At 51.8% G+C, this 13,354-nt stretch overlaps 1 protein-coding gene across 1 annotated transcript in view; it reads right to left on the bottom strand.

Annotated features, from left to right (window-relative positions):
* Window positions 1-13,354, bottom strand: part of EPHB2 (EPH receptor B2) — a 176,339-nt gene that overhangs the window by 31,696 nt on the left and 131,289 nt on the right. The window contains 2 exon segments of the mRNA XM_016149297.2: window positions 8,572-8,907; window positions 10,024-10,179. Of these exon segments, the coding sequence (XP_016004783.2) occupies window positions 8,572-8,907; window positions 10,024-10,179 (492 nt within the window).

Raw genomic sequence — 13,354 nt, 5'->3', positions numbered from 1 at the left:
CTGCTGCAGTGACAAGGGTCCTCTTGCCGATCAGCTGACCTGCAATACTACAGTTGTTTATAATCGTGCTTGCGTTCTTCAGGGTCTGCAGCAGGAACACTTACCCTGAGACAGGACTCCTAGGATTTCTGGTTGATAAAGGGATAGCTGTTTTGAGTTTTCATTTCTTAAACTCATAGCAATGCAGTTAACTCCCGATGATCTGACTATGGTTCTGGGTGACCTGACCATGAGTCTCACAACGGTGTTTCCACTAATAAAACTCTTCCGGAAAATGGGCCTTTTTTTTTTTTTTTTTTTTCCAATTGGACCAAGGCTCTTAGAGAGTTGCGTGGGACAGAAAAAAAGGAAAAGCCGAGAACTAGTGTTAGGTGGTCCTTTTCTATGAAGAAAAGGTGTCCTATGATCAAGAAAGTTTGAGATATAAAGAATTCCAGACCCCTGCTTGTGAACTCACACTGTACACTACTTTATTCAAGACTCTGAGAAGTCCTGCAGGGGAGAAGCCCAGTTAACCTTGTCTAACCTGGTACGCTAGGTCTCATTTGGCCTCAGAACCCCTCTTTTCACATAATTAATTATCAATGTCTTTTGGAACCAGTGACCTGTGGAACATATTTTTTTGAAAAAAAAAAAAAAAAAAAAGAAAGAAACGAACATAAAAAAACTGATCTAGGAGATGTTATTTTTTTTCTTGAACCTGAGAAAGTTCCTGTCTAGGGTGGCAATTGGCTATTCATCTGCTCATTCATTCTTCCCTTGATTCAGTACAGATTTAGCGGTGCCTACACAGTCTGCCACACAATCAGATGGAGTGGAGGTTGATCACCCCCCTTTTACAGATGAGGAAAGTAAGAGTCAGATCAAGTCTCCTGCCCAGTGTGCCTCAACTCCCAGGCAGCGGGACTGGGATCAGGATCGGACTGGGACCAGGTGGTTTTTTGTCCTCCCCCTGATTACCTGGCCCTATCCACAAGTGGCATTTGAGCAGGCAGAGGCCAGGCCCTGGGCTTGGTGCTGTGGAAACATCTAAGCACCTACCTCCCTGTGAGCCGCTGGACTGCCTTGATCCTACCTGTGGCTATGTGGTGGGACCCAGGCCACAGTAGTGTGCTTGCGCGTGATATGAGCTAACGTGTGTGACTTCTAGGAAGTCTTAAAAGGGCGGAGGGCGGAGTCCTACCCTTCTCACTCTCCTTCTGTCCTGCTGCCTGGGACATGGAAGTGACAGCTGCAGCTCTTGCAGCCACTTTGGCCCATAAGGACAAGCAGCTATGTACTGAGGAGCAGGGATCCATGATGACTCCATGGAGCTGCCCTAACTCATATCTTGCAACATTCTTTATGTCTAAGAAACACAAACCTCCATTTTGTCTAAGCCACTATGGTCGACTGGTTGTATTAATCACCTTCCTAGATCTACACTTCTTGCCCTGTAACTTGTGTAGTCTCCTCTCTCTCTGACACCGGACCCACTGGCCACGTGACTTGCTTTGGCCAATGGGATATAAGCAAATCTGATGGAAGCAGAGGCTTGAAAAAGCCCTTTGCATGTATCTGCTGGTTGTCTTGGTTCCCTGTGATTGCCTGAGAACATGCCTAGGCCGACCTGCTAGAGGCGGGGACACACGGAGCAGACTTGTTGCCCCAGTTGTCCCAGCCAGGGCCACTCCTAACCAGCTGACAGCAGTCAACCTCAAACATGCAATAAAACCCTGACAAAAGAGCTGCTAAGAGACCTGGAGGAGATGGAGTGCAAACATGTGACTGCTCCCCTCCAAGGCCCATCCAGCCCACCCGGAGACTCTTGAGCTAAATTAAGTGCTTCTTGCTTTTATGCCATCGGTTTTGTGGTTGGTTGTTAAACAGCAGTACTGTGGCGGTGGCTATCTGTTATTTTTCTTCCTGTTACATGCAGCCAAACCCAATCTTAACTGATACTCCAGGCAGGCAATACCTTCCCTGCAGAATGCTAGGGAGGATCAAAGAGGACGATGCATTCAGAGGGCTCAGCTAGGGGAGGGAAGTGCCCTCTCCCTCTCTCTTCCTTTCCCCAGGCATGGGCCTCGCCAGGGGCTCTCTTGGCCTGGTTCTCTCTGATCCTCTCCGCCCCCAGGGAGAGAAGTAAGTGAGTACATGCTCATGCCAGTTCTAGAGACTGAGCCACTGTGTGCCCGTCCCCCAGGAGGGCGGAAGGATCACAGGAGAACACGGTGGCAGAAAAGGCTTTGGAAAGTTGAAAGTCTTTCCATGAGAAAGCCATGTGGAGTGGTGTCACCTGGCCAGGCTCTTGGAGACGGGCTCTGCCATGGGGCTGCGGTATCATCCTGGGCGACCACTTAGGAACCTCCGTGGGCATCAGTTTTCTGCTCTATAAAAGGAAGTGTTTGCATTGGTTGAACTCCAAAGCCCCTGCCAATGCTGATGGGCTTTCATCTGAGTTACATTCCCTTCTGGGATAGGCAGAATAATGGCCCCTGAAGATGTCCACGTCCTAATCCCAGAACCTATGGATATGTTACTTTACATGGCAAAAGGGACTTTGCCGATGAGATTAAGGTTATGGCTCTTGGGATGGGGAGATTATCCTGGATTATCCAATCTAATCACTTGAGTCCTTAAAAGATGGCACCTTTCCCAGCTAAGGGTCAAAGACTGGAGAGCTGGACTGTGAGGAGCAATGGATGCCCTGGTGTTGCTTCTGAGTGGCAGGGGGCCATGTGAAAGGACATGGCAGAGAAAGGCCTCTGGGAGCTAAGTGCAGCTCCCAGCTGACAGTCAGCTCGGAAACAGAGACCACCCTCCTGCAAACACATGGGACTGAATTCTGCTACCTGAATGAGCACGGAAATTGGACATCTCTGAGAGCCTCCGAAAGGAACACAGCCCAGATCCGGACTAGACTCTGGACATATGGAACCATAAGATTAAGAACTGCATGCCATTCTAGGTTGCTAAGTTTGAGGTATTTTGTAATAGCAGCAATAGGAAATTAATACACCTTCTGACTTCATTTTAAGCCTAGCTGCCATGCATGGTCCACCTAATATGTCCTAGGTGCTTTGTCTACATTATTGCTAATCTAGCAACCACCTGGCAAAGCTGGAATGATAGATAAGTGCCCGTTTTGAAGGTGAGGACATTGAGGCTCAGAAAAGTGAGGTCTCCCGTTAGAGCCTGGTCACAGTGTTTGGAAAGGGCCATGCTGGATGAGGGCCAAGTTTACTAAGTTCAGCACTGATACCTCTTCTCCTACATGACCCACTAGGACAGGATGATGTGGGAACTTCCTAACTGGTCAATCTACTGTGCAGTACAGGTGGCCCCAAGGCTGCATTTGCTCAGACAGGCTGTGTCGTAAATGATCCCATCTGCACCACCTGCCCCATCTCTGCAGAGGACTTGGGTCCGACCAATGTTGGGCACTGAGTATGCAGTGACATAATTACTCAGGCTCTGCCACTGGCTGCCTGATGACCACAGGCAGGTCCCTTAACACTCCATGCTTTGCTTTCCTTACCTAAAAGACAGGTTAATAATAGGACTTACTTCATAGCGTTGTGATGATTCATCGTCGAGGACATGGAATGGTGTCTGGCACATAGTAAGCACTTGGTAAACGTGAGCTATTATTATGAGTGAATGTAGAATGATCTCTAATTTTTGAGAGCCTGCCTACATCTCACAGTCTGTGAGGCACCTTCATAACATGAGCGCAAAGCCTCACAGCAGTCCCGCCAAGAGGGGGTGATGAAACCCACGAGGAAGAAGCGACCAGATGTAGGCCAAGTGACTTGTCCATGGCTACGTGCCGCTGAGCAGTGAGGCTTGATTCAAGGCCAGGTTGGTTGGCTTGATGCCAAAGCACAGACCCTTCCTACCCATTCCCACCTGCTCTGGAACCGGGCAGAGGTGTGGCTGCTCTGAGCTTGCCTGGGGTGAAACGTGTCCCATGCAGGCCTGGCGGGTGGCCAAGGACTGGATGTAGCCTTGAGGATGAGCCCCCCGATACTGGCATGTGGCACACGGCCTAGGTCTTCATGGTTGTCTCTACCTCGTTGTTTGATCTCAGCTTAAACGCCACCTTCTCGGAGAGGCTCTCCTCTGACACCCGCCCTGAGGCTTGTCTGTGCCCCTCTTGTCCCTTTCTGGTCTTGTTTGTGTGGAAGGCCACAGACCTTGGACAGCCAGACCGTATCCTGGGACTACCCCTTCCCAGCGGAGTGAGCCTGGGCACGTGCTTAACCTCTCCCAAGGCCTGTTTCCTCATCCCTCCAGTGGGGATACATAGCACAGCCTGGCCTCCTTCTGCTGGGGGTCCTGAGAGGGCTCATGAATACGGCATTCTGGAATGGCTCAATGTGTTTCGAAGGCGGCACGATGGTTTTATGAAGTTAGGAGAGAGCTCTGGCCCTGGTGAATGCCAGGAGACTGTGAGAAAGGCCCAGTCACTTGCTCGAAAGAAATACCTTTTCCTTTTAAGGCAATGAGCTAGATATTTATACATTGAATTTTAGGGTCTGATTAAACCGACCACTGAATATATTTGTCTGGAAATCAAATCCCCAGTCTGTTTTCCAGCCCGATCATACTATTCCACACCCCACCTCACTCCATGCTTCTCTGAGCCCTGCTGCAAATGTACACTAACCATTCACTGTGACGTGCCCCTGTCTAGGTGCTGGGAAAACCAGGCTGAGGAAGAGCAGATCCACTGTGTACCACCAAGGGGTAATGGTGAGGAAGACAGACAGGAAAGAAACCATCAAAGACAAATGACAAACACTCAACCACAGGAACTTGGGGGCCATGGTACTACAGGCATGTGACCAAGTCAGGAAAGTCAATGAAGATGAGCTAAGGCTTAAAGGAAATGAAGGGGGTGGAGAGAAAGCATTTCAGGCAGAGGTTGTGCAAAGACCCTGTGGCAGAGGAGCCTGGAGCTCGGGAGGAACAGAAAGAACTCTCCTTCCAGCCTGCCTCCTGTACCTTCCTTCCCTGGGACACCTCCCTCCCTGCATGGTTTCATCCTTGCTTGTTAGAAGCCTCTCCATTCTTCAAGGCCAAGTTCAAATGCCTCCTCTCCCAGGAAGTCTTCCACGGCACGCCTTTCTCTCATTCTTCAGGAGGGAATGATCTCTCCTCCCTGTGATCTCGCTCACCTCCCTGACCCCTTCTTGAGCCCTCTCTCATGCCATCTTGCATGTAGACTCTGTCTGTGTCTCATCTCCTCAACCAGGACATAAATCCCCAAGGGCAAGAGCTGTGTCTTCTCCAGTGTAGACCTGAAGTCACATGGTCCTGGGTTTAAATCCTAGCTGCGGCCGTTTTGTAGTGCGACTTAGCATAAGGGACTCCACTTCTCTGGGCCTCCATTTCCTCATCTGGTAAAGGGGGCTAATGAGGTGAGGGTGCAGAATGTGCTCTGGGCGTCTGTGAAAGTGTGGGGCTTGTCAAGGGTCTTGGAACGGAGAGGAGGGGGAGGGGTGGTTATGATCAAGAAAGCCTCAGGGCTTGGAGGGCTTACAGGGGTGTAGATTCATTAAGACCTGAGTTTTCCGAATTCGTCTGATAATAGGAAACGCTCAAGCCACTTGATAAAAAAATGCCGATTTGCAGGGCTTACTCCTTGGGTTCTGGTTCAGTGGATCTATGGCGGGGTCCAGAACCTGTGTTCTGAAAAGCTCTCACATAGTTTTGGTGGCGGGAACTTGAGGCCCAGAGGCAGGAAGTGAGTTTTGTGAGTGGGATAGGTTGGATCAATGATCTCAGTTCTTCTCCGTGACAGGATTATGTACCCGTCCCCTTTGCCAAGTAACTCTACAGGGCTCATTTACTGCGGGCAACTATGCCATCAGCAGAGGCATGACTTGGCCCGGACACTTGTGTTCCCACCATTCGCCATGAGAGAAATAAGCTTGGGTGGCTGCTGGTCCAGGGAGAAGGAGGGGACATATGGAACAGACTGGATGGAGCCCACGTTCCGGAGTCCTGCTCGGCACGGACAGCCTGTGCAGATTAGCTAAACCCTAGCTGACCCACAGACCAGTGAGTGAGAAAATAAGTGTTTATTGTCGTAAACTACCGAGTTTTGGGGCGGTTTTGTTATGTAGCATTATGGCAGCAATAACTGACTAATACGCTCAGGTTGCCCAGCAACTGATTGGCAAAGCTGGGATTCAAACTCAGGTCCCCCTGCTGCTAATCCGGTGCTCGTTTCTCACTGCTTCTGTCTTTCGATCCCAAGGGGTCCTCTGGGAGCCTCCTCTCTGGAAGCCCCTCACTTCTACTTTATGCCATCTCTCTTCTCTAGGAACCTCCAGCTCCAGACGGCGGGGGCTCATCCCAGCAGCCCAGCCTCCAGCATGGCTGCTAATACGCTGAGGTTTCTTGAGTAGGCACTTCCACCATCAGGGCTCCCAAATGGATGGAGGGGAGGCCCCCACACCCAGGGAAAGAACTCCAGGGGCTTTGGGGAATTTTTAGCTTCTCCCAGTTGAAAAGAGTTCCCTCCCCTCCACTCCCATTGGGAGCCTGGGCTTCCGTACCTCAGGGCTTTGTCAAGCTGGAGAGACTCACAGCTGAGGCTTCGCAATCTGTTGGGTGTCTTTGCCAACAGCTGCTGGCTTTTGAGCCTCTCCCAGATTGCCCACCTTGAGTTAGCTCCATCCGGACCCCAATCTGAGTGGGACGTAAATGTACCCACGACCTGACGAGAACTGTAGGCACACGCTCAAACACATGCCCTCTCTGCCACAGCAACACCGCAAACATTCACAAACAAAACCACACTCTTTCTCAGATACAAACAGACAGGCCACATTCAGATATACAAACTCACGCTCAAATGCATCTCCCCCCGAGCCCCTCGGATTCAGACACACTCGTACTCATGAATGCATGTATCGATAAGAAGCCACGTGCCATGGTCACATGCAATCACAGACACATGGTCACCCCAACACATGTGACACACCCACACATTCTCACAAATGCACTCACACACACAATCGAATCGAGAGTCACACTCAAGTTTCCTAGGACATTATCCTAAATTTTGCCCAAGCACCGGAGTCCACTAGACCTAGTTAATTCCTGCCTCTTCTCCTTCTGGTTTTGTGATCCACCTTCTCTGAGCATCATCCGTAAAAGGGAGACGCAGAGGCCTCCTACTCAAGGAGACCAGGGGGATGTAGTGAGGTCGTGCGTGCAAAGCACCCCTCTTCCAGGTAGAGCTGGTTGCCTCTCTCCTTCCGTGTCCATGTGCATGCCCCTCCCCCATGCCATTTCTTATATCACTCCCTTCAAAATTCTACTCGGCCCTTAAACTGCAGGTCAAATCCTGCCTCCTACATGAAGCCTGCCTGGACCTCCACCTGTGGATCCCCTGAGCACTCACTGTGTGGGCTCCACTTGGCATCAGAAAGACAAGCTGGAGCCTGGCCTTCCTTGGCTCTTCCTTGGACAGGGCCCAGATCACACTCACAGCAGGGGCTTGGCAAGAGTTCTTGAGTGAATACCTGAGGGGCACATTCACAGTGCCAACCACAAAGTTCTCAGCCCCCAGGTACCATACGGTCCTTGAAAATCTCATGTGGCCCTTGGTTGGGGGGTGAGGCTGGGAAATATCTCGTGGACCTGGTCACAGGGAGGTGTCTGGTGACTCTGAGGACAGTGGTCTTGGTAGAGAAGTCTAAGTGGCGTGGGCTGAAGAGGGAATGGGTCGTGGCAGTGAGGCTGCATCGCCGGGTAACCTTTTTTTGTTGTGAAAAAATGCAGTGCCGAAGATGGAGGGCGACGTGGGATCTCAGAAAGGATTATCAAAGGTGAGCTTAGGGAGGAGAGTTTTGCCGGAGTTAGACTGGAGTGGGCCGAAGGTTCAAAGAAAGCACTGTGGAGACTGCGAGATGTCCTCTGAAGTCTGTCTCCCCACCTCCCATTGCGATAGAGGTTTACGTTAGGCTGGGAGCGATTATACCTCCCAGCCTCCTTTGTGGCTTGCCGAGGCCACGTGACCAGGTTCCTTCCAGTGGAATGTGCAGAGAGGTGATGGGTGCCACGTCTGCCTACCTGGCTTAAACATTATCACTCCCTGGGCCTTCTCTCTCTCACCCCCCCTCGCAGGCTGGAGCACAGACATGCCCGCGACACTGCTTCGACCACGTAGCCCAGGTGCATGGAGGGAGGTGAGACAACAGGTCGGAAGGAGCCCGTGTCCTCGAATCTCTCCACACGGATCAGAGCTACTAACCCGGACTGCTCGCCCCTGGCCTCCTGCGTGAGACAGAAATGCATTTCTGTGTTCTTCAAGCCACCCAACACCGGGTCTTTTTGTTATAAGGGATTCACTTTTACCTTCAATCACACATATTCACCAAGTGACAGCAATTATTATAAATACCACTACCATGGAGAGGTAACACTCCCAGGCGGTCAGATCACACAAATGGCCTTTGAAAAGAGGAAACCACTCCGCAGGGGCAAGGGCGTCTTTAACGAGGGCCACCAGGATGCCCATTTGGCACAGCATGGTGCGCCTCGGCCGCAGGAGCCCGCCTTTGAAGTGCTTACCTGCTTGGTTGGTGGTGATGTTCACGGAGGCGAACTGAGGTGAGAAGGGACTCTGGTCGGTGACGCCATTCACGGCTTGGATCTCAAAGGTGTACTGGGTGTGGGCCAGCAGGTCACTGATGTAAATGCGGGGCTCGGTCAGGCCCAGCTGGCGGGGCGCGTACTGCACGTTGTCTCCACAGCGGGTGCAGGCACCCCGGCCCGAGCCGCAGCTCTTGCAGATGATGTTGTAGACGAGATCCTCACGGCCTCCTGAGTCGCGGGGCGGGGTCCACTCCAGCATGAGTGAGGTCTCGTTGACGCTGGAGATCACGGACTGGGGTGCAGAGGGGATGGCTGAGGAGAGGGAGGGGTGTCAGTCAGAAGGGGCTGAGGGGGTTACGTTCCAGCCCTGGCTCCAGCCCACGCCTCCCAAAAGGCTTTCTCCAAATCCTTTCTCCTCTCCACCCACCAGCGATGTTTCTAGAATATTACTTTCATATTGCTACACATCTGTTTAAACCTTTCTTTCTGGACTTTGACCTTCTTGGTGTTTGTGACTAGGGACAGTCTTTTGTGTTGGCGATTATCCCTACCCAATATCTATTTCGCCTTCTTTCTTATAGCAGAACCCGATTTTATTCAGGGCAGCGATATGTCCAGCCAAAAGACCACATTTCCTAGCTTTCTGTGATTAAGGGCTGGCCACTGATTACAGCAGAAGTTGTTGGTTAGAATCTTTTGTTAAAAGGAGACAGCTGTGGAATATCCCTTCATCCCTTTCTTTCCGTGCCTAGAATGTGTGTGATGGCTGGAGCTTCGGCAGCAACGTTGGACTCTGAAGTGACCTGAAGGGTAGGACTCACGTACTACGTGTGGATGGCAGAGCAGAAAGAAAGAGCCAGGTTCCAGAGAACTTCATGCATTTCACCTACTATCCCGGGACTGCTCGTCTTTGACCATCTATCATGGGAGAATAAATTCTTGGGGTTTAAGCCACTGGGGTTGGCTCTCTGTTACTTGCAGCTGAATGCCGCTCCTGATACAGGGATCATGTCACTGCCCTTGTAGTCACCCCTTTCTCAGAGAACCTTGGGCTGTGATACAAGCAGCCACTGCCAGGTTAGTACACCGGGCAGCCTCGCTCTGCCACAGACGCCACCTGTGTTGGTTCTTCCTCTGCCAAGCCTCTCGTTCTCTGTCCCTTCGTAAATCAAGACCTTGACTTTATCCTCCATGCGACTTAGCAGAAGGGGGTAAGGAGCCAGATGCGCTCCGTGGTATCTGCTCGTTGGTAGCACATCTACCCCAGGCCACCTTTTCCAGCCAGTTTTCCATTTCCTCTCCCACCAGGTGACTGGCTGCTCCTTGCTCAGGAAAGGATGGCTACAGCCAGATAGCCAGCCGCCCGACCCTCTCTCTGGGCTTTTCTGCAAGTGACAACTCAGTCACCTCAAGGGGCCCCAGACGTACTTGTGCAGGGCATGTCCAGAGGGTCCAGGTCTGCTCGATAGTAGCCATTGCGGCAGACGCAGTTGGTGGCCCCTTCGGAAGTGGTCCGGCTGTTGATGGGACAGTGGGTGCAGGCCTCATCCCCTTGGTTGGCCTTGAAGGTTCCAGATGGGCAACCTGGGAGAGAAGACAAGGAGAGTCACTGGGGAAAACGAATGAGGATTCAGAGAGGACCATGCAGTCTCATGGAGAGGACACGCAGCATCGCGAAAGGCCGCGTAGCCTCACAGAGGGGCCATGCAGTGTCATGGAGGGGTCACATGTTGTTGTTGCCAGGAAACCCCATCTCCCGCAGTTCTTGGGGGTCTCCAGTTTCCAACATGGCAGTCCTATGCCAAGAAAGTTCCAGGCTACCTGGTCTCTTGTCTCTGAAGCTGTCTGTGCATTCAGCTGGGGTCCCTGGCAATTCCTTCTCACCTGCTCCGGGTGGGCTGGCCACAGCTTCTAGGATCTACCCTGACTTAGTCTAAAGATTCTAATGGCTGCTCACTAATGGCTGGCTGAGGCCTGATTCCTATAACTAGGTTCCTGGGTCTCAGATGATTGAGATAATTAAATTATAGTATCAAAGTCCCAGCATAACAGAACGTGTAGAGAGGTGAGATGGTAGAGAAGGCAAGAATGCTGGCTTTGGAAGCAGACATGGTTTTGAGTCTCAGCTGGGCCTTTTACTAGTTGTGTGGCTCTAAACAAGTGGCTTAACCATTCTGAGACTCAGTTTCCTTATTTGTAAAGTTATGATTGTAAGACTCATTTCTGAGGGTGATTGTGAGCATTTAGCATAAGTGTAAAGGCAATGACCAGAGGCCTTGCACAGGAGACGCACCCAACGAATAGTTGCTGTTAACAATAGTAGACGTTTGATCAGTTTAAAATAAAGGGGGCCTGAAGTACCAGGGACAGCCTGAGGAGGGCAGTGTTTATACTTCATGGGCATTCAGCCATCTGGGATCTCCCAGGGGCTTTGGCCTTCTTTCTTGCTCTGGGGAATGCTCAGGACTTGGGTTCAGGCCCTATAGCTCAGGGATTAGGTTCCACAAGAGGTAGCCACTCCTGTGTGGGCCTGAGTGTCAATCCCCCGCCCCATCCTTTCTCCTGGCCCTGGGATAGGAATCAAGGGGCCTGGGCTGTAGGCCCTATCCCTTTCCTGGCCTGTTTCTTCTTCCACTTACTGGGGTTCATAATCCCAGCTCTGCTGTGGTGCCTTGAGGGTGGTTGGGGGATCATGCAAGGGATAAGTGAGAAGATGGACAGGGAAGAGCTTCACAAGGGGCAAGTTCCTCCTTGGGATCAAATGTGACCAAACTGTCCACAGGCTGGGGGCTCTTACCTGGATCACATTCCATGCTAGAGAACTGTGTGACCTTTGGCAAGCAACCCCAACTTTCTGAGCATCACTCTCCTCATACAGAAATGGCTAACAAGTTGCCCAAATTGTTTGTCCAGCCTCAGTCTTCAAGCTTATCTTCCAAGTCCAAGTCTTAGCAAATCACCCTTCCCCAACCCCTCAACCAGCTCTAGCCTCAGAGACCCTGCCCTCCTTGGTGCTTACATTACTTGAGTTCAGAGTGCTTTCCTCTTCTGCATAATTATTCGTCAAGGGGTCTCCTGGCCATGCTCTCGGCTCTCCTAGGATTGGAGCGATATCTGATTCACAGCTCCTTCCCTTGTGTCTAGCACAGAACCTGGCACTCAGTGGATGTTCCATAAATACTTCTTGAAGCTGCCTACTTAAGTGGAAAGAGCTTGGGCTTTGTAGATCATGCAAGTAGAAAGGCAGCGAAGAATAGAGGTTGGTATGCAGGCAGCCTGGCAAATCCCAGCTCCACCTGTGCCAACAGTGTGACCTCGGGCAAGCCGCTTAAGCTGTTTCCTCATTTGCAGAATGGGGACAATAGTATCTACCTCCTAGAGTCTGGTGAGGATGACGTTGGTTAACTTAGGCAAAATTGCCTAGGACAATTCGCGGCATTATTAAACTATTTGGTTCAAATACCAATTTGCTGGGTGACCACAGACAAGTAGCTCAACCTCTCTGAGTTTTCTTATAGGTAAGAGCACCTACCCCATAATGTAGCTGTGAGGATTGCAATCAATGAGCAGTGATGGCCCAGGTTTTGGGGGGTGGGGGTGGGGTGGCGTTGCAATTACAATCTCAGGGCTTGCTGGATAAAGTAAGTGCTCAGAAAATAAGCCAAGGACACATACATCTGGGATGCTAGAAAATATCGTCCCTACACCTGGGGGGGCCCTACTTTGCCTGCCTCTGGAAGGAGCTTCCAGAAGGTGGCAAATGTCCTCATCAATAGCCACCCTGGCTGATGCCACCCTGACCAGGCACTGTGAAGATCTTGGAGGAGAAACAGCTCTAGCTTCGTCCTTGAGGAGCTGCCAGGTGAGGGGGAAGACAGGATGCTGACACAGCTAACCAGGCTGGAGAGTGACGCCAGGGAGGATGGCCATGCATGCCTCTGGGGAGTCACCGGGGCCTCCATCGTACAGACGGGGAGACAGTGCTCTAGAGCATAAACAGGAAATGGCTGACTTTTATTGAATACTTAGGACTTAACATGCAGTACCTCATCCAAAGCCTCACTCAACCCTATGACAGAAGTGACGTTATCACCCCCATTTTCAGATGAGGAAAGAAAAAGCAGAGAGGCCACTTCCCCAGCCACTACACTACACCGCCTTTCAGCTATTTGCTTTGCGTCAATGGCCCATGAATACTGAGCAGGGATTGGCAGACCCTGCTCTAGGCACCTATCCAGGGCTCTCTCCGCTTTGCCATACTGGCTCCGGGGTCCCTGAGTCCTCCTGTCCTCCCTCTCGCCTTCCTTTTTTCCCTGCTGGTTGGATGAAAGGGCAGCCCCATTGTCTTGGCACCGTCCAGTCAAGATGCAGGCTGCAGCCCTGGTTCTAGCTGAGCAGTGGGCCTCTCTGAGCCTCAGTTTCCTTTGCTGTGGAATGGGGCGCAGGGCTCCTGTGAGGGTCTAGGGCCATCCCGCTAGATGCCAGAGAGTTTTGGCTCTAAGACCAGGATCCTCCTGGCTCCCCCTTGGGCGAGAGCCTGCCCAACCTAGCATGCCTCTTCCATCTGCTGGCGATACCCTGGGCCTGGCTGGTAGGTGGCCGCCCACTTTCCCCTCCACACGGTGCCAGCCCCTCCATCTGGACCGCCTTCCCGGCTGTCCTCTCCCATCGCCGTGTCCTGGCCCCCTCTCACGTTCCCCAGGCTGCCTCCTACAGAAGCCTTCCCTCGTTAGGTGTGCTGCCTGGCCGCCCCTCAGCC

This window comes from Rousettus aegyptiacus, unplaced genomic scaffold (assembly GCF_014176215.1).
Source record: "Rousettus aegyptiacus isolate mRouAeg1 unplaced genomic scaffold, mRouAeg1.p scaffold_m13_p_1, whole genome shotgun sequence".
NCBI classification, from domain to species: domain Eukaryota; kingdom Metazoa; phylum Chordata; class Mammalia; order Chiroptera; family Pteropodidae; genus Rousettus; species Rousettus aegyptiacus.
This window is presented reverse-complemented; position numbering and strand designations above follow the sequence as displayed.